This window comes from Perognathus longimembris, chromosome 16 (genome assembly GCF_023159225.1).
Source record: "Perognathus longimembris pacificus isolate PPM17 chromosome 16, ASM2315922v1, whole genome shotgun sequence".
Lineage (NCBI taxonomy): Eukaryota > Metazoa > Chordata > Mammalia > Rodentia > Heteromyidae > Perognathus > Perognathus longimembris.
This window is the reverse complement of record NC_063176.1, coordinates 45,528,659-45,549,333: the sequence shown is the minus strand read 5'-3', so window position 1 is coordinate 45,549,333 and position 20,675 is coordinate 45,528,659. Positions and strand designations below refer to the sequence as shown.

Below are 20,675 nucleotides of genomic sequence, written 5' to 3'. Positions count from 1 at the left end.
TTACAAGGTTTACCTGTTGCTCTGGCTTTATGTGGAAACTTCCTGCTTAGCACTATTAGTCTGTCAGAGCCAATGAAATCGATAGCATGCATATATTAGATGATTTTCAGATACCTACTGGAGGTAGTCATATGCCTAAAATACATAATAAAGAGAATGTTTCCCACTATACCGGAAAAAAGATAAATGAATTATAAATTTCATCTGAACAAAGTAGAATGTGTTTCATAACCTTACTTGTATGTTCAAAAGCGGAAAGTCAAAGTGTCTTTGAATGTGGAATATGATGTATTTTACTATCTTTTGGTTTTATAATTTAAAAATAAGCTCTAGCTGGGTGTCAGTGGCTTGTGCCCATGTAGTCCTAGCTACTCAAGAGGCTGAGATCTGGGCTGGGAATATGGCCTAGTGGCAAGAGTGCTTGCCTTATATACATGAAGCCCTGGGTTCGATTCCTCAGCACCACATATATACAAATAGGCCAAAAGTGGTGCTGTGGCTCAAGTGGTGCGTGCTAGCCTTGAGCAAAAAGAAGCAAAAAGAAGCCAGGGACAGTGCTCAGGCCCTGAGTTCAAGCCCCAGGACTGGCAAAAAACAACAACAATAAAATAAATAAATAAGAATAAAATGAAAAATAAAAAAGAGGCTGAGATCTGACAGTCTGATTCAAAGTCATCCTGAGGGATGAATCTGAGAGACATTTGTCTTCAACTAGCCAGCAAAGTGTTGGCCTGGCTCAAGAGACAAGGGAATAGAGTGTGAGGCCCTGAGTTAAAGCACTGGTTCTGCCACACAAAGAAGTATTGAATTTGTTTTTCAGTGGTCATATCTCCAATACTTAGAACTAAGCCAAGGCTGTAGTAGATCTGTAATACATTTAATTGTTAATTGTGGAGATCACACAAATGTTTCAGTTCTATATCAAATGAAATGTATAGAACCTTTTACTTTATTTAGTCTCTAAATTCATTGCTCCTGGACATAGATGCATCCTAGAATATTTTATAGTTACCAACTAGAGCAATTTTATTCTAATGTTATGCATTTATGCATGTACATAAACATACATATCGTACATATTTATACTATTTTCTCCCTATCACACTCTCTGAGATATGTAAATGAATAACAAAATTTATTAATCAATGGTTAAAATATTATTTCAGTGAGGGGTTTTGTTTGTTGTCTTGTCTTTAAATTGAGGAAGGTCTCTCTTCTCTCCTCAGATCTTAAATCTTACCCAGGCCCTGAGAGATGGGAAGAGCCCTGTCCAGCTGGTCCAGATGCCTTGTGTGATCGTGGAGCGCAGCCAAGGTGGCGGTCAAGGGCGGATTGTCCACCTGAGCAGCTCCTTCACCCAGACCGTCCATTGCAGGAAGCCATTTTTTTCCACCTGGTAGTGGATGTGAGAGGACAAGTGTAGGCATCATTGTGATATGAAAGCATCACAGTAATGTAAACCTGCTGGTAAGAACACACCAGTTGCCAAAAACCTCGAAAAAGTCAAGTCTTTCAAAAGTCATATTTTTTTAATGTAATCAAGTTTACAGTTTTTTTGTCCAAATATTAAATTTCTATTTCAGGGAAGAAGTGACATATATTGTATTTTTATAGAAAATTTGTATCTTACATTGTTGTTTGTTTAAAAAGGTAATTTCATGGTTTATACATGTGAGCATGACTGTAATTATTCTAGAACTCCAAGGAGAAAAACATATCTGTTGACCTTTGAATACTTTTTAGACATGGAGAAGAACATTCATGTGAGCTAGTTGTATTTCATTCCTGCAGGACTGTGAGAAGAGCCAAGCCCCGGAGCCTGCTAGGAAGACATAGAAGTCAGTAGATACACAGAACAAAGGAATGTTGCCTTTATCCTAATGCTGCTATTTTAGAACTGGAATTAGTGTCCTTGACATAATTATTAGGGACCTCAAAGTCTTATTTTGGCTAAGTGATAGATGACCATTTTCTTCTTTTGCATTTTATTTAGTAAGAAAAAAAAAGATATTCCCCTTCTTAAAAAAACAAAAAAAGAAACAGAACATTCTACTGAGACTTGAGGGAAGTAATATAAAATTAAGGTTGCTGATCTCCAGTATTTTGAAATTCTAAAATATCTTTTAACATTTCCTTTTTGTGTCACCGTATCTTCAATAGGATCAAGTAATTGATCAATTCATATTTCAGAGTGTTGTTCAGTTTAATACTTTAGTTAGTATACACTTCACTGAAAAGTAAATCATACCCCAAAGTATATGTTGGGTTTCATTCTGGGGTTAATAGGTCATGAATTTCTTCAAAATAATACTACTTGAAATTATTGGTGATACTATAATTAGATTACTCTGTTTTAGATTATTATTTCCAATTAAAGAAGAACCTGACAGCAGTAGCCATCGAATCATTTGCATTTAATATTGAAACTTTGTGCTATAATTTGAATATGAGTTTGCCTCACATTCTGGGAATTGGGACTAACACTGTTTAATACCACGTGATTGAAATGGATCGGAGCTTGGAAAGAAGAAAAACGTCGATCTCTTCTTCAGACTTAGAACCACCTAACTGGGCCATGAATAGTCTTGGCCTTTTGTGTCTTAAGCTTAGTGTCAGATAATTCACTATTTCAATGAGTTACTTTTGTATGAAAGTATAGGCAGGGTGGTTAAGTTAGGTGGGAATGAGCTGGGGTCTCTTCCTCTTCCTCTTGGGCATGGTGACCCAGGACACTGCCACCTACAGGGAGTTAGGAGTAATTGCTGCTAGCTCCTCTCGCCCTTCATTAGCTCTATTTTGAGATAATGGAAAATGGACTGGAAAATCAAAACTCAAACTACTATCCTTAGGTAACTACTAGTAATTAAAATGTGCCTTTTTGGAGATCTAAAAAGAGATGAGTTGCTGTGGTGTGGGTGTGGCTTTCAGTTTTTAAAATTTCAGTATTTTGAGAAATATTATACTACTTTTTATAATAGAAAACCTAGTAAATTGCCATTTTCTATGCTAAAATTAAAATTGTGTGAAAATATTTTTAAATGTCTGACCATACTAGAATGGTACTATTGACATTTTTTAAAGATAAGATTGGAAGTCAGTACAGTAGCTATGTTTTGTAAATTTCTATGAGTTTAATTCTTATTTAAATATTGTGGCTTCTTCAATGAGCATATTTATATTGTCAAACATGGTAGACAAAAGGTAATAAAAATCATTGTTTTGAGGCTAGATTTCTCCTGCATGTGTATACTTAAAATTAGAATGTTTGTGATAATGCTTGAGTTTATAAATGATGACAGACCACATTTTCCCATGTTAGTAGTATAGTTTAACTCTTTCTAATTCCAAATGGTATATTTAACTAGAACTTTTTCAATTGGAGACATTTTAATTTTATTTTGTTACGTGTTGCCTTATTACATCCCAAATTTGCCAGCAGTTGACATCTTTGGAGAAATGGATTTTTAGACTTGAAAAAGATTGATTCATAGTGTCTGTGTGTGTGTGTGTGTGTGTGTGTGTGTGTGTGTGTGTTTGTTGCTAGAGATTGAAGGTGGAGCCTTGTAAATGCTAGATAAGTGCTCTATCACTAAGCCACATACACCCTGGTCCCAATTTAAAAATATTTAAAACAACTGTATTCATAGTTAAAACCTTATTAAAAACCAATGGTGACATGTTACTTGGTTGAGTTATGTTGTAAATCCCTGCACAGCTATGTAAAGACAAAGGCAGCTCAGAGGTGTTTCTATCTATCTGCCTGCGGTCACCAGGTTGTTTGGGCAGCTGTGCAGTCTTGAGGCAGATATTCACAGCACTCTCCTACCCTTCAGAGCCCTACCTGCAGTTAGCATGGGGCCACGTGGAGCAAAACATATCTAGAGACAAGTGATACATGATATTCCCAAAGCTGGCAGTAAAATTCCTAGCCATGATTGACCTTACTCTTGTCCTCCTGTAGCTATAAACAAAGACATTTGTCAGGTGGAAGCAGCCGGGGCCCAGGAGTCGCTGCTGGAGGAAGCCACCAGAAGAACCTCCTGACCCATACAGTGATGTGACCTCAGCAAGAAAGAAATGCTAGACAGGTACTAGTGGCTCACACCTGTCACCCCAGCTACTCAGGAGGCTGAGATCTGAGGATCCATGGTTCAAGGCCAGTTCAGGCAGGAAAGGCCATAAGACTCCTATCTCCAGCGAGCCATCAGAAAACTGGAAGTGGCACTGTGGCTCAAAATGTTAGCATGCTAGCCTTGAACAAAAGAGCTCAGGGACAGTGCCCAGGTCCTGAGTTCAAACCCCACAACCAACAACAGAAAGAAATGTGTATGGGCCAGGAGGCCAGGCTCACATGGTAGAACACCTGCATAGCAGCAGTGTAGCCCCAAGCCTGGCACCAGCCTGTAATCCTAGCTACTCTGGAGGCTGAGATCTGAGGATCATGGTTTCAAGCCATCCTGAGGAGGAAAGTCCATGAGACTCTTATCCAGTTAATCATAGAAAAAGCCAGAAGTAGAGCTATGTCAGAAGTGGTAGACAGTAGCCGGGGCCCCGGCTGCTGTTCACATTGTGTTTTGCAAAATGGCCAATGAGAGGACCCAGATCTGTAATGAGCAAGCTGGAAACAGTACCTGGGCAAGGGAAGGCCAAAATATAAGGAGGCACCAAAGAGGTGCAAGGTAGTGACATTCAAGTAGCCTAATACTAGTGACTTGGAAGGAGGGAGCTGTAGAACGTAGAAGTTAGGAAACTTCTGGCCCACCCTTAAGGAAACCTGGAGCCGGTACGAGTGACAGATGCCAGTAATCCTAGCTGCTTGGGAGGCTGAGACCTGGATTGCAGCCAGCCTGGGCAGAAAAAGTCCACGAGACTTATCTCCAGTTAGCCAGCAAAATGCCAAAGTGGAGGTATGACTCAAGTGGGAGAGTGCTAGTCATGAGCAAGATAACTGAGAGCATAAGGCCCTGAGTTTGAGCCGTGGTACTTCTGTAATCTCCCTCCCTCTCTCTCTCTCTCTCTCTCTCTTTCTCTCTCTCTCTCACACACACACACACACACCTCTATCTCTTACCAGAGGGCAGTTTGCTCTCTACCAGCCCTTTCCTCCTTCCACCTTCCTGAACCACTTTTAAAGGCCTAGTGATTACTTTGGGCCCACATATAAAATCTAGGATAATGTCCCTCCTCCTCCCTGTATCCCCTCCCTGCCCCCAGCTCCTTAGTAGTTAATTGGAGATGGGAGTCTAAAGGAGTTCCCTGACCTAGCTGCTGCTTGGGAATCCCAGATGTCTCCTGGGAAAGGAGCAGGGAGAATGGAGGGGTGATAAAGAGGGATTTACTAAACCAGAGTTACAAGTATGGCTTAGACGTGAGGTGAGTAAGCTGGATAAAGGATACTGTTTGCTGCCACTTCAGAAGTTTGCACAGAGGAGGAGTGAGGTTGGTTTTGTGCGAAAGGTGATACCATTGTTTTTGGTGATATATTCACTTTGCACCAAAGCATCTGTCTCTGTAATCATGGAACTTTCCGAGTTTGTGAGTGTAGATTCTTTTTACACAAATATGTTCACATGCAAATTCTTATACTTGGTGTCATCCTTCTTGGAGCACGATAACACATTTGGAATCATGATATATATACTTTTCCATGATACATGGGGTTAATCTGGAAGAGGGAGAAGGCACTTGAGGTCTCTGGGAAGAAATTTACCTGCAGTGGCATTTCAAAAGGTATTGTCCTGGCTCCTGTATCCAGGGTGAAATGCTAGACGAGAAGGGAAGGGCCTGAGCCCCAGGGTAAGACCTGTGCAAACATCCTGGCTGATTGCTGGCTCCAAAACCGGTCTAACCAGGGGTGGGACCTGGATAGCATCCCTATGAACAACAGGCCCTTTATCTCTGTGTGGTTTGGGGAATTTTCTGGAACTCTATTCTGCCCTTCAAGTGTTAGTTTAAATTGCAGTAAAGGGGATTGGGAATTGCCGTTCAACTACAGCTCTGGTTTGGGCCTGGGGTGGCTACTGCCCTAAACTTAACGTCACTGTCCTCAATCTGGAGGAGGAACAAGGGAAAAGCCTCGGAGTCTGCGCAGAGAGATCCAGTGGACTCCAGAGGCCCTTGCAGTATGGGACAGGCAGGGTTGCTGTGATCTTTCAAGTCTGTGCATTGAGTGTGCACCTGTGCACACTCCCGCCCATGAACATCCATTGTGTGCTTGGAAGTGGTGGTGTTTCTTTTGCCAGGTGCTGGATTCAAGAGTTTCCCATAACTGGTGGTTCACACCTGCAATCCCAGCTACTCACAGGCTGAGCTCTGGAGGATTGAAGCTAGCCTGGGCGAAAATGTCCTAAAGACTCCATCTCCAAAAGAACCAGCACAAAGCTAGACGTGGAGGTATGGTTCGAGTGATGTGATAGATCAGCAGCCAAACAAGCACAAGACCCTGAGTTCCAGTACCAGAAAAAAGCTTTCCATGCTGTTTAGACATGGTTCCCTTGTATCCCAAGCCAGTGTGCCATCACTTTCCAAAGTCCTGAGTATCACATTAGTGAACCCCAAAAAGTGTCATTACCTCCACAGTACACAGGAGGAGGCTCAGAGATGTATCCTGCTGTACCTGAGAAGGAGGGGAGGGAGAGGAGGGCGCTGACCCAGTTCCCCTGTTCCTGCTGGTGCCAAATGACATCTGGTTACCCCCAGGTTCCTGGTCAGGATGTAATTGGGGCACAGGATTTATTTTAAAAAAGTACTTTGCAGCTAGGCACTGGTGGCTCATGCCTGTCTGTAATCCTACCTACTTAGGAGGCTGAGACTAGATGTCTTTTGAAGCCAGCTTGGGTAGGAAAGTCTGTGAAATTCGTATCTCCAATTAGCCAGCAAAAAAGCCAGAAGTGGAGCAATGCCTCAAGTGGTAGAGCACTGGCCTGGAGGGAAAAATGTTCAGGGAAAGTACTATGCAAATCTCTGTTGAAATGAAGTTAATAGTTTACAAGCTCTATCTAAACACCTTTGTGAATACTAAAAAAAAAAAAAAAAGCATAGTTGCTTGCAATGAAATGCCTATTTCATGTGTAAATAACCAAGCATGACCATGTGATTAAGGTACAGTGACATCTTTAGAAGCAGGGGCACGTGTGCGCAAGTGCTAGTACTGGGGCTTGAACTCAGGGCCTCATACCCCTGCTTGGCTTTTTCATTCATAGTTGGCACTCTACAACTTGAGCTGCATTACCAGTTCTAGCTTTTTGCTGGTTAACTGGAGATGAGTCAGGGATTTGGGCTGGGATGTAGGTAGCTCGGTGAAAAAGCGCTTGCCTAGCAAGTGCAATGTCCTGGGTTCGATCCCCACTACCAAAAAAGAAAAGAGAAAAAAAGAGTCAGGGATTTGTCTGCCCTGGATGGTTTTCACCCTGGATGCTCAGATCTCACGCCTTCTGAATAGCTAGGATTACAGGCATGAGCCACTAGTCCCCAACTAGGAACATTCATATAATGAGCACTTGGAGTTAGGTTTATTCATGAATGGAAACCAGGCCTCCTAGGCTAGAGGGTTTCAGGAAAGAGCACCACTGTGGAAAAAGTTGCTCCTTTCCCCCCATCTCTAGCTCCCACAGCCTGGGGTATAGCTCTCCGGGCAGAAAGGAAGTTGGAGATGTACTCAGCAGAAGGACTGCTCTCTTGTGCCTCTGCTGTTATCACAGATAATGATCTAGGCTCCTGCTGCCCCCTCAGCTTGGGCCCCTGCAGTGACACGGTTGGCCCAACTATGTGAGCGATTCAGAAAGGAGAGATTGCTCTGCATGTATCACCTTTGTGTGGATTTTCCCCCCCATTTTTGTCAGCATGAGGGCTTGAACTCAAAAGCCTCATACTCACTTGGTTTTTGTGCTTATGGTTGGTGTGCTACCAATTGAACCATGCATCTAGCCTTGCTTTTTGCTAATTATTTTGAGATGGAGTCTTACAGACTTTTCTGCCTGGACTGATCCTGAAACCACTATCCTCCAGGGTTCAGCCTCCTGCGTAGCGAAGATCACAGGCTTAAGCCACTCATGCCTGGCACTCTAAATATGTAATTGTATGTGTGTGGGGGGTGTGTGTGCGCACACACGCATGCACAGTGGCCAATGCCAGTGTCCTCAGCCTCAGAGTGCAGAGTTGGGGAGCAGAGAACACCAAGGGAAGGTTCTCTGTCTCTCTCCTCCCTCTCCTCTCTCCTGTATGGAGGGCCTCTTGATCTCTATCTCGTGGATGGCATTCTTCCACTTGCATTACAGCTATGCTTCCAGTTCTTTGCTGGTTAACTAGAGATAAGAATCTCATTGATTTTTCTACCCAGCTCGTTGGGAACTGCAATCCTCAAATCTTGTTGCTTGTCTTGCCTGACAATATTCCCCTTAAAAAAAAAAGTAGCCTGTGTGCTCATGTCCAAAATCCACTTGGATTATGGCAGAGAACAGAGGTCAAGGCTGCTAGTCGGGGTTGAAAAAAGGCATCAAGCCACGTTGATGGATATAGCCTCCTCCCCCACATTGTGACGCGGCTGTACATCATTAGTCAGCATTTCTGGCTGCGACAGGACCAACCCCATCTCAAACTGGTTTAAGGAGAGGAAGGAATTTGTGACTCATGTAGCAAAAACTTGAGGCATAACTGGATCTAGGCACTCTGGTATTTCTGTTTTCCTACTTCTGGCTATACGCAGTAGCGTGCTCAAGTGGCAGGAAATAGTGCCACCGGCCCCTCGGTTACCCCAGGGAAGAATGTCTTTATGGTACATTGTGTTGTATACCCCATACCCTTTGCTGTGGAACTTTTCAGTGTTTGGCCATATGACTTTGCCCAAAAGCGTATGGTGGGAGCAGCTCCAAGCCTAAGCCTTAAGTTTGTTCTGGGGCTGAGTGTATGGCTTATTGGTAGAGTGCTTGCCCAACATGCATGAGGCCTTTAGTTCAATTCTGGTGCCACATAGACAGAAAAAGCCAGAAATTGTACTGTGGTTTAAGTGGTAGAGTGCTAGCCTTGAGCAAGAGAAGCTCAGGGACAGTGCCTATGCCTCGAGTTCAAGCCCCAGGACCGGTGCCAAAAAAAAAAAAAGTTTGTCCTGGCTAGATACTAGTGATTCACATCTGTAATCCTAGCTACTCCTAGCTACTTAGCAGGCTGAGAACTGAGGATCATAGTTCAAAGACAGGGCTGGGAATATGGCCTAGTGGTAAAGTGCTCGCCTCGTGTAAATGAAGCCCTGGGTTCGATTCCTTAGTGCCGGAAGTGGCGCTGTGGCTCAAGTGGTAGAGTGCTAGCCTTGAGCAAAAAAAAGCCAGGGACAGTGCTCAGGCCCTGAGTTCAAGCCCCATGACTGGTAAAAACCAAAAACCAAAACAAAACATAGTTCAAAGAGAGCCCAGGCAGAAAAGTCCATGAAACTCTCATCTCCACATAACCATCTAAAAGCTAGAAATGGTGTTGCTCAAGTGACAGTACCAGCCTTGAGCAAAAAAAGCAACATATAAGGTACAGTCCTCTTCCTTTCCTTCCTTCCATCTCCCCCCGCCACGACACAAAAAAATCCAAGACACTAAAGTAATGATGGAAACCCTCATAACTTAGTATCTGTACTCTCTCTGCAGATACCAAGTAGTCTTTTTTTTTTTTTTTGCCATCAACTCACATATATCATAATGACATCTAGGTCACTGATGGGTTAGATACACAATAGTAGTCCCATGAAATTTTGTCCTCTGCTGTCATTATAGCCTTAATTTGTGTAATTCCACTCTATAATGCTTACCAACAATATCATCCAGTGATATGTTGCTTAGAACACATCCATGGTGGGTGACACATGATAGTGTAAATATAAGGCAATGATTCTTCTCCACAGTTTTCCTTCAGAAAAAGAGGGAATCTTTTTGAGACCTTCATAGTTCCCTCATTCTGAGGTACTTTCTCATTTGTGTTATCTGGATCAACCTTTGTTGTGCTTTTGGTGTGTGTGTGTGTGGTATGTGTGTAAGAGATGACTGCAGGTATGTCTTGATCTTGGTTAGATTGACCTCTTATGTTTCAAAATTATTTTAAGTGTTTCTTGATTTCCATATACATTTTCAGAATAATATCTCTGCCATGAGTCTGTATGCACTAAAGCTGGGAATATTCAGCCGCATTCTCATGTTGAGGCTTCCAAAAAATGAACACAATGTATTTCTTCATTTATTAGATCTTCCTTGACTGCCCCCCATCCCCACCAACATTAAGTAGTTTTCTAGGCATGAGTCCTCTACATGTTCTGCTAGATTTATATATACTTCATTTCTTTGACCACTTGTAAATGGTATTCTACTTTTAATTTTGTTCTTGTCATCATCGGTAGCATCTGATAATAAAATGGATTTTTGTACAAACTGTTTAAACTGGAACCTTGTCTCCTTCACTCCCTCCTTTTCTCCTTCTCTTTAGGACCTACAATCTGGCCATGTTCAAACTCCCCCCCCCCCAAAAAAAAAACCCAAAGATTGACTCCATTCTTGGACACACACACACACACACACACACACACACACACACATATAAATATACTTTTTAATGTCACCCATGGGGCTTGAACTCAGGGCCTGGGCACTGTCTCTGAGCTTTTTTGCTCAAGGCTAGCACTCTAACACTTTGAGCCACAGCCCTACTTTTTTTCTAGTAGTTAATTGGAGATGAGTGTCTCTCAGACTTTCCTGCCCTTGGCTGGCTTTGAACTGAGATCCTTAGATCTCAGGCTCTAGAGTAGCTAGGATTACAGGCCTAGGCCATCACCTTGGGGCTTTGGCTCTATTTTTATAAAAAGAGAGGGCTGTTTACAGGTGCCGAAGGTAAAGTGGATACCGGTGAGCCCTTGGCACAGGGCCTACAAGCCACCTGTCCATAGAGATTACATAGGAAAAAAACTCCAGGTGGGCGGGGACTAGTCGTCGGGGCGTGGCCTCCACCGCGGCAGCCTTTGGTAGATCCTCCCAGTCGCGCGGGGGCGCTGTAGGACACGGCGGGATCGCAGCGGCGCTCTTTCTCCGCCGCCTCTGTTCGGGCAGAGGCTTTCGGGACGGCGGCGGGAAGATGGCTGCCTCCAGCGACGGCCTCGAAGCTGGGGCGGCTGACGGGAGGCCGGGGTGCTCGGGCAGCTCAGGAGTGGAGGTGGTGTTTCCTTCGGGTCCTGCCGCCCCAGCCCCGCTGTGCCCTCACGGTGGGTCGGAGTCAGGGCCCGGCCTGACTGCTGGTTGCCAGGGCCTGGGTTGGCCCGGATGTGCGGGTGGCTCTTAGGAGTTTTCTGTCTGCTGCCCGTCCCCCTGCCCTCGAGTGGGAAGCCCAGGAAACGCCTCCCCCCCCACCCCCCTTTTCTGGAAGCTGGGTTCCCAGCTTGAGAAACCCTCATGAGGAGTCCTTGCTGCTGAGCTTTGACTCGGGGGCTGTTCCAGCCGTGTGGGGGAGGGAGCTCCGCGTTGGCCTAAGGGATGGCGGGTATGGAGTAATTCCCACCGAAGACCGAAGCATTCTTGCCTGGAAACCAAGCTTAAGTTTTTCTCTAACTTGCAGCTAAGGCCCAGGTTTGCACTGACCTTGTAACCGCTCCAGAGAGATGGCAGAGCTCCCTGTTCTCTGGCCTGCCTGGACATTCTTGCCATGTAGACAGCAGCCGACAATGGCGCTTTCTTCTTGGGGAGATAAGTTTTAGAAAATTATTGCTAACTAGTCGATGCCTGAGGGTTGTGACTAAGAAGAAGAAGAAACCACAGGCGTGGCTCAGTTGGTAGAATGCCAGCCAAAGAGCTAAGTGTTAGGTAGAGGAAGATTTCATTATGATCAGTTGTGCACAAAACCTAAACAGGTTTTAGTTGAGGCAGTGAAAGTTAAGAACTTGATATAGATCGCTTGTGTTTGACATTCCACCCCCCCTTTTTTTTCTGCAACTAGGACCAACTCTTCTGTTTGTAAAGGTGAACCAAGGGAAGGAAGAAACACGGAGGTTTTATGCCTGCTCAGCCTGTAGAGATAGGAAAGACTGTAGTTTTTTCCAATGGGAAGATGAAAAGGTATGACAATTAAAAAAAAAGACTTTAAAAACTTTTCAATGAATGCCAGCTTTATGGACACTTTCTAAGACAATTCAGAAGCATGCAATTTGAACATTCTATGAAGAAAAATGAAGCTACCATGTGCTTTGATTTGGGAGACTAGAGTTAATACTTAGAACTTACTTGGATACTTTATTGTCTCAAAGACTTAGTTCCTCTGAGATGTTAGCATTGCATAGTGGGTGCTCTGTGTCTTAGCTATAGCTTCTGTCATAGGAGTACAATATATAGGTGGGTAGTACAAACAGCACATCTTTATTTGTCACAGTTCTGGAGTCCAAGTAAATCCATTATCTGGTTTGTGGATTGCTTACTGCTTTGCAGATGACTATCTTCTCACTGTATCATGGGGGGTGGAGGTGAGAGAAAGAGAGAAGAGGAGAGGAGAGAGATTGATTGGACAGAGAGAAAAGAGGAAGGAAGGGGATTATTCTTACAAGGGTAGCAATTCTATTTACAAGGGCTCCACCCTTCTAATTTGCTTTGGCTTCAAAAATAGGAATTTGGGGGCTGGGGATATGGCCTAGTGGCAAGAGTGCTTGCCACGTATACATGAGGCCCTGGGTTCAATTCCCCAGCACCACATATACAGAAAACGGCCAGAAGCGGCGCTGTGGCTCAAGTGGCAGAGTGCTAGCCTTGAGCAAAAAGAAGCCAGGGACAGTGCTCAGGCCCTGAGTCCAAGGCCCAGGACTGGCCAAAAAAAAAAAAAAAAAGGAATTTGGGGGTGATAATTTCTTTGTTAAATTTTTTTTTTTTTTTTTTGCCAGTCCTGGGGCTTGGACTCAGGGCCTGAGCACTGTCCCTGGCTTCTTCCCGCTCAAGGCTAGCACTCTGCCACTTGAGCCACAGCGCCCCTTCTGGCCGTTTTCTGTATATGTGGTGCTAGGGAATCGAACCCAGGGCCTCATGTATACGAGGCGAGCACTCTTGCCACTAGGCCATATCCCTAGCCTTTGTTAAATTTTTTTAAGTCATTGCAACAAATGCAGCTTTTTATTATGGCAGATAGGAAGCAGAGAAAGATGTGATGGTGGAAATCAGAACTTTTAAAGGTTTTCCCATGACCTACTTTCTTCAGCTATGCCTTACTTCCTGAAGTGTCTACCATCTACTAAAATGAGTGAGATACTACTTGGAGATCAGTGGCAAATATGATAGTTCATCAAATGAATTTTGATTGTGTAGAATGTTTGAGGCCTTAAGTTTGGTCCTCAACACCACAAGAAGAAAGAGAAAAAAAGAAAAGAGAAAGAAGAGGATAGAAAAGGAAAAAGGGAAGGAAAGGAAATGGGAATGGGAGGGAAGGGGAGAGAAGAAAGAAGGGTTGTAGCCAAGTGTAATATACATCTATAATCCCAGTACTTGGAATCAAGACAGAACAATTTTGAGTTTGAGGCCAGCCTGAGCTTCATAGTGAAATCCTTTCTCACAAGAAGCTGATAACAAAATAAAACTGTGTTTTCTACTTTCTTCCAGTTGTCAGAAGCTAGACTTGCTGCCCGAGAAGCTTTTAACCAAAGCTGTCAGCCGCCACTCTCCCGGATGCAGTGTGTGGAAAGGTACTGATGTGGTGCCTGATGATGATGATAATGATGATGATGATGTTAGGTATTTTTTTTCTTGTTCTTCTGAATTCTTATTACAAAAACATACATTATATCATAAAACTTGTCATTTATGTATTTGCTATTTTCTAAGAGGGTCTCTTTATGCATGGGCCGTGTTCCATCTTACATGTTTCCCTTGCCACTGGAGATGACAGGTGCATGCTGCTCTGCCTAACCATTGCTTGCCTTGTAGTTTGCGTATGGGGTATGAACTTTAATGCCTAGGCTGGTCGCAAATCGATCTCTTGATCTCTGCCTTTCAAGTAGCTAGGATTATAGGCTTAAGCCACTATACCCAGACATTTAATTATGATGAAGTTATCAAATTCCTTTTTTTGTTGCTTTTGGTAACATAGCTAGGAATCCATTGCCAAATCCAATATCATTAAGATTTACTATAGTGTTTCTTTTTTGAAATAAAACAAAAAAAAAGGTAAAGCTATAAAAAGCTTTAAACATCTGTTCTTGAAATTGACATTCTAATGTTTTAACCTGGTGGGTTGGAATGGCTTTATAGATTCAATTCTTTAGCAAGCCCCACCGTGTCTCTCTGTGTCACAGGCATGGTGGGCTGCTGGATTCAGGATCCTGAGTGCCAAGGAATGCTTTGTTCTGTGTCAAGAATTTTTTCTGAGTTGCTTAGATTTTAGAGCCCTTTGATGGGTGAGGCTTTCCTTAAGGTAATGCAATTGCTCCTTAACTCCCTTCACCAGGGATGTCTATTTACTTCCTGTCTGGGAATGCATTCAACAAGGAAAGTGTAAAACTGAGCCCTACCGCGAGGTGGGCACTACATTGTATGAGTCTCAAGATGGTCTATAATCCCACCAGGGTATGATATATTTAAATGAAAAAATGTGAGGCTTGCTGAAGTTAGGCACCTTCCAGTTCATACTGCAAGGGTAACTGAGCTATAAGTCAAACTTTTGCCTGACTGATTCTTTTTTTTTAATTAATTAATTTATTTTATTAATTGAACATAATTTTTTTTACAAGGTGTTGTGCAAAGAGGGTGCAGTTACATAGTAGGGCAGTGTGTACATTTCTTGTGATATCTTACGACCTGTTTTTCTATCCCTTGTCTAGGTCAGGTAGACATATATGCAATATACAATGTATCAAGAACATATACAGTATTCACAGACTTGGTCTCTACTGTCTCTCCGTCTCCCTTTGTTAACAGTCATATATCAGAGAGATCATGCCCCTTTGTTTTCTGTGTTCTAGGCTTGTCTCACTCAACATTATTTGTTCGAGTTCTGACCATTACCCTGCGAATAACAATATTTCACCATTCCTAATCGCTATGTAGTATTCCATTGTGTATAAGTACCATATTTTTTGGATCCACTCGGCCTGACTGATTCTTTTTTTTTTTTTTTTTTTTTGGCCAGTCCTGGGCCTTGGACTCAGGGCCTGAGCACTGTCCCTGGCTTCTTCCCGCTCAAGGCTAGCACTCTGCCACTTGAGCCACAGCGCCGCTTCTGGCCGTTTTCTGTATATGTGGTGCTGGGGAATCGAACCTAGGGCCTCGTGTATCCGAGGCAGGCACTCTTGCCACTAGGCTATATCTCCAGCCCCCTGACTGATTCTTAACACATCATTTTTAGACACCAAAGCAGATAGTAAGTAGTACATGATGTCTAATGTTTTAATGTGAGGAGATGAGAGGTAAGGAGGTACATAGACATATATCATGATGATGTTATAATGATTAAGAAAAGAGAAATAGAATGTTGAAGATGCAGGAAGTAGAAGAACATTGCCTGTGATTTCTCCTTCGTGATCTACCCTCTTGGTCTTAATATTTTAGTGCCAGCCCTGGGGTTTGAACTCAAAAACCTAGGCACTGTTTCTGAGCTAATTTTTTTTTTATCAAGGCTAGATAGAGCTCTACCATTTGGCTCATAACTTTATTTACAGCTTGTTGGTGGTTAATTGGAGATAAGAGACTACTGGGCTTTCCTGGACTTTCTTGCTCGGGCTGGTTTTGAACCGTGATCCTAGATCTGAGCCTTCTCAGTAGCTAGGATTACAGCACGCTTAAGTAACTAGGATTACAGCACTGTACTTTTTGTCTTTTTTTTTTTTTAATGCTTCCTGCTGGCTTTTTTCTCCCCTGTGTTACGGTTTGTTTTAGAATTCCAGTTGTATTGTGTAATGGCATTTTTGCTTACTTTATTAAACTATGAAACTACCTAAGGATATTGATGATTCAGTTAAACACTCTGAAAAAGTGCAGGTGACTTTATTTCTCTGCATAATTAGTCTGGCACTAACCACTATTCGCTATTCTTATCTTTGTACTGCTAGAATACAATTAAACATTTTCCCCACAATGCTAAGGATAGAACCTAGAGCCTCATGCATGTGAGGCAAGCACTGTACAAACTGAGCTGTGTTTCCAACTCTAATGAAGAATATTTGAGATACATAGTTCATACTCAAACAAAACATTGGCTGAAATATAAATCAGTAATGGATTTCCAAAAAAGTTATTTTGGGGGAGCTATAAATTCAACTTTCTAGTGCTGATCCTTGGGAGCATGTTTTAATTAAATTGTTTCCAACATCTTAAACCATTTGTATCCTGTAACCTTGGGTTTTGTTGCCCAAAGCCTTCAGCTAGCATCCATCAGGTATTTGCTGAGGGTTTAGAAAGAACTTAAAATCCTAGAGGTGGAGTTGAGGTGATAGAAAGATTACTCAGCATGAAGAAGAATGTGTTAGATGTGAACAGTATTCATAGGAAAGGTAAGTACTAACTTGTGCCTTAGCTGATCCATACAGTTTGAGACCATAGTGCTCAGATTTTGGAAGATAGATAGGTAGAAGATGGAGTTTTTGCAGTGTAATGTCATTGATTTCACTACATCATTTTCTAATCACTGCTCCTGTGCTTTTTTACATCCTTTGTTTTGTATTAAGGTTTCAAACTTGTCCTCTAAAACTTTTCAGTGCCTTAATTCCTATTGAAATTTTGGCTTAAAAAAATATGATTTGGGGGGACAGGAAGGAAAAACATGGAAAAAGCAAGGGAAGGGGTGATATTGCCCAAAGAGAAATGTGTTCATTATCGGACTTATGTAAGTATAACCCTTCTGTATATCACCTTTACAATAGCAATAATTTTTTTTTTTTTTTTTTTTTTTTTTTTTTTTTTTTTTGCCAGTCCTGGGGCTTGGACTCAGGGCCTGAGTACTGTCCCTGGCTTCCTTTTGCTCAAGGCTAACACTGCCACTTGAGCCACAGCGCCACTTCTGGCCGTTTTCTGTATATGTGGTGCTGGGGAATCGAACCCAGGGCCTCATGTATACGAGGCAAGCTCTCTTGCCACTAGGCCATATCCCCAGCCCTACAATAAAAATTTTTGAAAAGGAAATATATAATTTTATTTATTTGTTCATTCATTCACTCATTTATTTATTTTGTCGGTCATGGGGCTTGAACTCTGGGCCTGGGCACTGTCCCTGAGCTCTTCAGCTCAAGGCTAGCACTCTACCACTTAGAGCCACAGGTCCACTTCCTTATTGTTCTTATTAAGGTGTTGTACAGAGGGGTTACCATTTCCTAAGTCAGGTAATGAGTATGTTTATTGTGTTGGGACAGTGTCACCCCTTCCTTCACTCCTTGTCTTGTTTCCCCCCCTCCTGTCTCTGCCCACAAGTTACATTTATTAATATATATAAGTTATATATTATATAACTTATATAATATATATAATACATAATATATATAATTTATATATAATATATAATCATATAATTATAAGTTATATAATATATAACTTATATATTATATAAAATATATATAAGTTACATATAATTTTCCATATAGTGCATACTATATAGCATGATTACATTCGTTAATCAAAGCTAAATAAATGATTCCCATACTGTGCCTCCACCTTGAGACTAGTGACTTATTCCTGTGTGTGGATGGGTCTCGAGTTGATGTACTTAGAGATGTAGATATTTTGATTACATAAACTCATTTATAAGCTACTTTAAAAAACTGTATTTTAACTAAATGTGGAGTGTTTGCCTGCAATTCCAGCAAGAATGTGGTCAGATTGTGCTGTATAGTGTGATTCCTTCTGCCTTAAAGAGAAGGTTGGCATGGTGACTCACTTCTGTAATCCCAGCTACTTGAGGAGCATAGATGGGAAGGTTGTGGTTTGAGATGGCACCAAGAGAAAAGTTAGCAGGACCCCACTCAATAGACTAGAGGTGGTAGGGCACATTTGTGGTTCCAGCTACACAGGTGGCCATAGACATGAGGAAGAGTCCAAGACTGCCCATAATGTAAGACTCAACCTGAGACAACTAAAGCCAATAAAAAATAAATAAAAGCTAGAGGCATGACTCAAACAACAGAGTATCTGCTTCAGTATTGAGGCTTAACTGAGGATATGTCTCATAGACTTTCCAACCTGTGCTGATTTGGAACCTTGGTCCTCAGATCTCAGCCTCATGGGTAGCTAGAATTACTGGAGAATAGAGACTCATAGTCACTTAACTAGCACAAAGCTAGAAGTGAAGATCAGTTTCAAGTGAGAGGGTTTTGACCTTAAGCAGAAAAGCCAAGCAAGAGCACGAGGCACACACATACAGAGCAGTGTTCTTTTCCTTTGGAAAATCTCACTGTAGGTCCTTATGGTGGGTGAATGGTCTCCCGGACCCATCTGGTTGCTTTGCTGGAATTTACAGCTTCTACCATCTGCTGGCGCTTTGCTGTGTGCTAGGCACTTCTTCCGACTGTATCTGACTATGGCCATCTGATGATATACCGCCGTCTGCTAGTGGAAAACTTTCTTCCTTTCTCTTAACAGCTATAAAGCCTATGCCTGTGCTCATTCCTTCTTTGATACCAAAGTTGTGAGCAGCTGCTCTGGGTTGCTACCTCACAGGCTGCATGAAGATGTGTTTCCGTGCTGAGCCGTGGGCATAGCCACAGAACTCTGGGCATTTCACCGGGCTTTTGCTGTTCTGGCCTGGTGCTCTATCCCATGAGCCATGCCTCTACTATGGCTTTTTGTGGTTGGTGGAAGGTGGAGTCTCAGGGATTTGTCTGCCTGGGCAGCTTCTGACCACATCTCAGCTTCCGGAGTAGCTAGGATTATAGGCGTTAGCCACCATTACCCAGCTTAGCATTCATTACCGTACTAAACCATGGTTTAATCCTTTCTTTGTCTTCATCTGTCCGTAAAATGAGAAATGATGGACTTAGTCTATTTCTTCCTGTCTTTGCTTCTCATACCCAGGTTTTAGTGGACGAATTCTTTCCTGAGTTAACCTTTGTGCCTTGGCATATTGTTTATTGCTCTTCCACTTGGCTGTTCAGTGTTTGGCTCTCTGTGGCTCATGGCTCTTCAGTATGAGAGACCATTGTGCTCCCACTGGCTCCTACCATCTCCTCCCTTCCTTTAACCTAAAATTCACCAAAAATTTGGGTCTGTCTTACAGTGTTAAGTCACACTGTGACAGCAATCTCCTGTACCTGTCTCTGGGCCCTTTCCTGTGTGACTTGACTTTGAGTTGCTAGGCAATTTCTTCTCGTCTCCATCTCGCTTTTCTTCTTCCTCTGTGTCACGGTTGAAGCTGTCAGAGCACTTATCCCAGGTGGAGGAACACTGACGTAATTGGCACACTGGCTGATTCCTCACTGTTGCCTTGTAGCATGCCTGTCCCTGCTGTGGGTGCTAAGCTTAGGTGAAACATGCCTTAGTACTCCATTCCTTGGTAAGGTTACAGTCTTACAATGCATGCACAGTCAGTTCCACTGAAAGGCAGCCATCTCTGTCAAGCCTGGAGCCCTTTAACCACTTGTAGCATGCTTGGTTTAGACATTTCTCATCCTCTGTGGTCCTCAGTGGCCTTACTGCTTTCTTTGTGTGCTCCTTCTATGATTTCATAGCTGGTATCACGACTACACAATCAGCTTTCAAGACCTACTGACCACAGGAAGTGGTGCTGTGGCTCAAGTGGTAGAGTGCTTGAGCACAAAAGAGGCTCAGGGACAGCACCCAGGTCCTGAATTTAAGCCCCAGGACTGGAAAAAAGAAGAAAAAAAAAGTGACATACTGACCACAATAATTTTCTCTCCATTTATCTCTAGTCAAATGAAAAAAAAAAGATGTCACTTAGAAATCAGATATCAGGCTGATTTGAAAAATAATAAGTGGAGTTTCCAATATAATATGTTTTTCTTTTTTCACTTATGTATTTATTTATACATTTATTTTTGTGCTGGTTCTGAGGCCTGTACTTAGGGCCTGGGTGCTATCCCTTAGCTTTTTTGCTCAAGACTGGTATTCTACTACTTCTGTGTGTGTGTGTGTGTGTGTGTGTGTGTGTGTGTGTGTGTGTTATATGTATGTATTCAGCTGGAAATAAAATTCTTAAAAACCTTCCTGCCTGGGGCTGGGAATATGGCCTAGTGGCAACAGTGCTTGCCTCCTACACATGAAGTTCTTGGTTCGATTACCCAGCACCACATATATGGAAAATGGCAAGAAGGGGCGCTGTGGCACAGGTGGCAGAGTGCTAGCCTTGAGCGGGAAGAAGCCAGGGACAGTGCTCAGGCCCTGAGTCTAAGCCCCAGGACTGGCCAAAAAACAAAACAAAACAAAAAAAAGACACCTTCCTGCCTGGCCTGGCTTTGAATCCCAATCCTTAGGTCTCAGCCTTCTGAGTAGCTGGTATTACAGGTGGGAGCCTCCATCTTTCTTTTATTTATTATTTTTGGCCAGTGCTGGGGCTTGGACTTAGGGCCTGAGCACTGTCCCTGGCTTCTTTTTGCTCAAGGCTAGCACACTACCACTTGAGCCACAGCACCACTTCTGGCCTTTTCTATATATGTGGTGCTGAGCAATCGAACCCAGGGTTTCATGTATGCGAGGCAAGCACTCTACCACAAGGCCATATTCCCAGCCCCTCTTTTATTTTTT

The 20,675-nt window shown here is 42.8% G+C and overlaps 2 protein-coding genes across 4 annotated transcripts in view; both read left to right on the top strand.

The window, feature by feature from the left end:
• The window catches only part of Pi4k2b (phosphatidylinositol 4-kinase type 2 beta), a 33,718-nt gene extending 29,562 nt beyond the window's left edge, over positions 1-4,156 (top strand). Inside the window, exon 8 of one of the 2 annotated variants that reach the window (XM_048364199.1) lies at positions 1,227-4,156. In XM_048364199.1, coding sequence (XP_048220156.1) covers positions 1,227-1,400 — 174 coding nt within the window. In that variant the 3' untranslated portion in view covers positions 1,401-4,156. The remainder of the gene's footprint in view (positions 1-1,226) is intronic. The other variant, XM_048364198.1, reaches the window with a different exon arrangement.
• Positions 4,157-11,090: 6,934 nt separating this feature from the next.
• Zcchc4 (zinc finger CCHC-type containing 4) overlaps positions 11,091-20,675 on the top strand; it is a 38,080-nt gene continuing 28,495 nt past the window's right edge. For both annotated transcript variants that reach the window (XM_048364815.1, XM_048364814.1), the window contains exons 1-3: positions 11,091-11,227; positions 11,956-12,074; positions 13,596-13,678. In XM_048364815.1, coding sequence (XP_048220772.1) covers positions 11,101-11,227; positions 11,956-12,074; positions 13,596-13,678 — 329 coding nt within the window. In that variant the 5' untranslated portion in view covers positions 11,091-11,100. The remainder of the gene's footprint in view (positions 11,228-11,955; positions 12,075-13,595; positions 13,679-20,675) is intronic.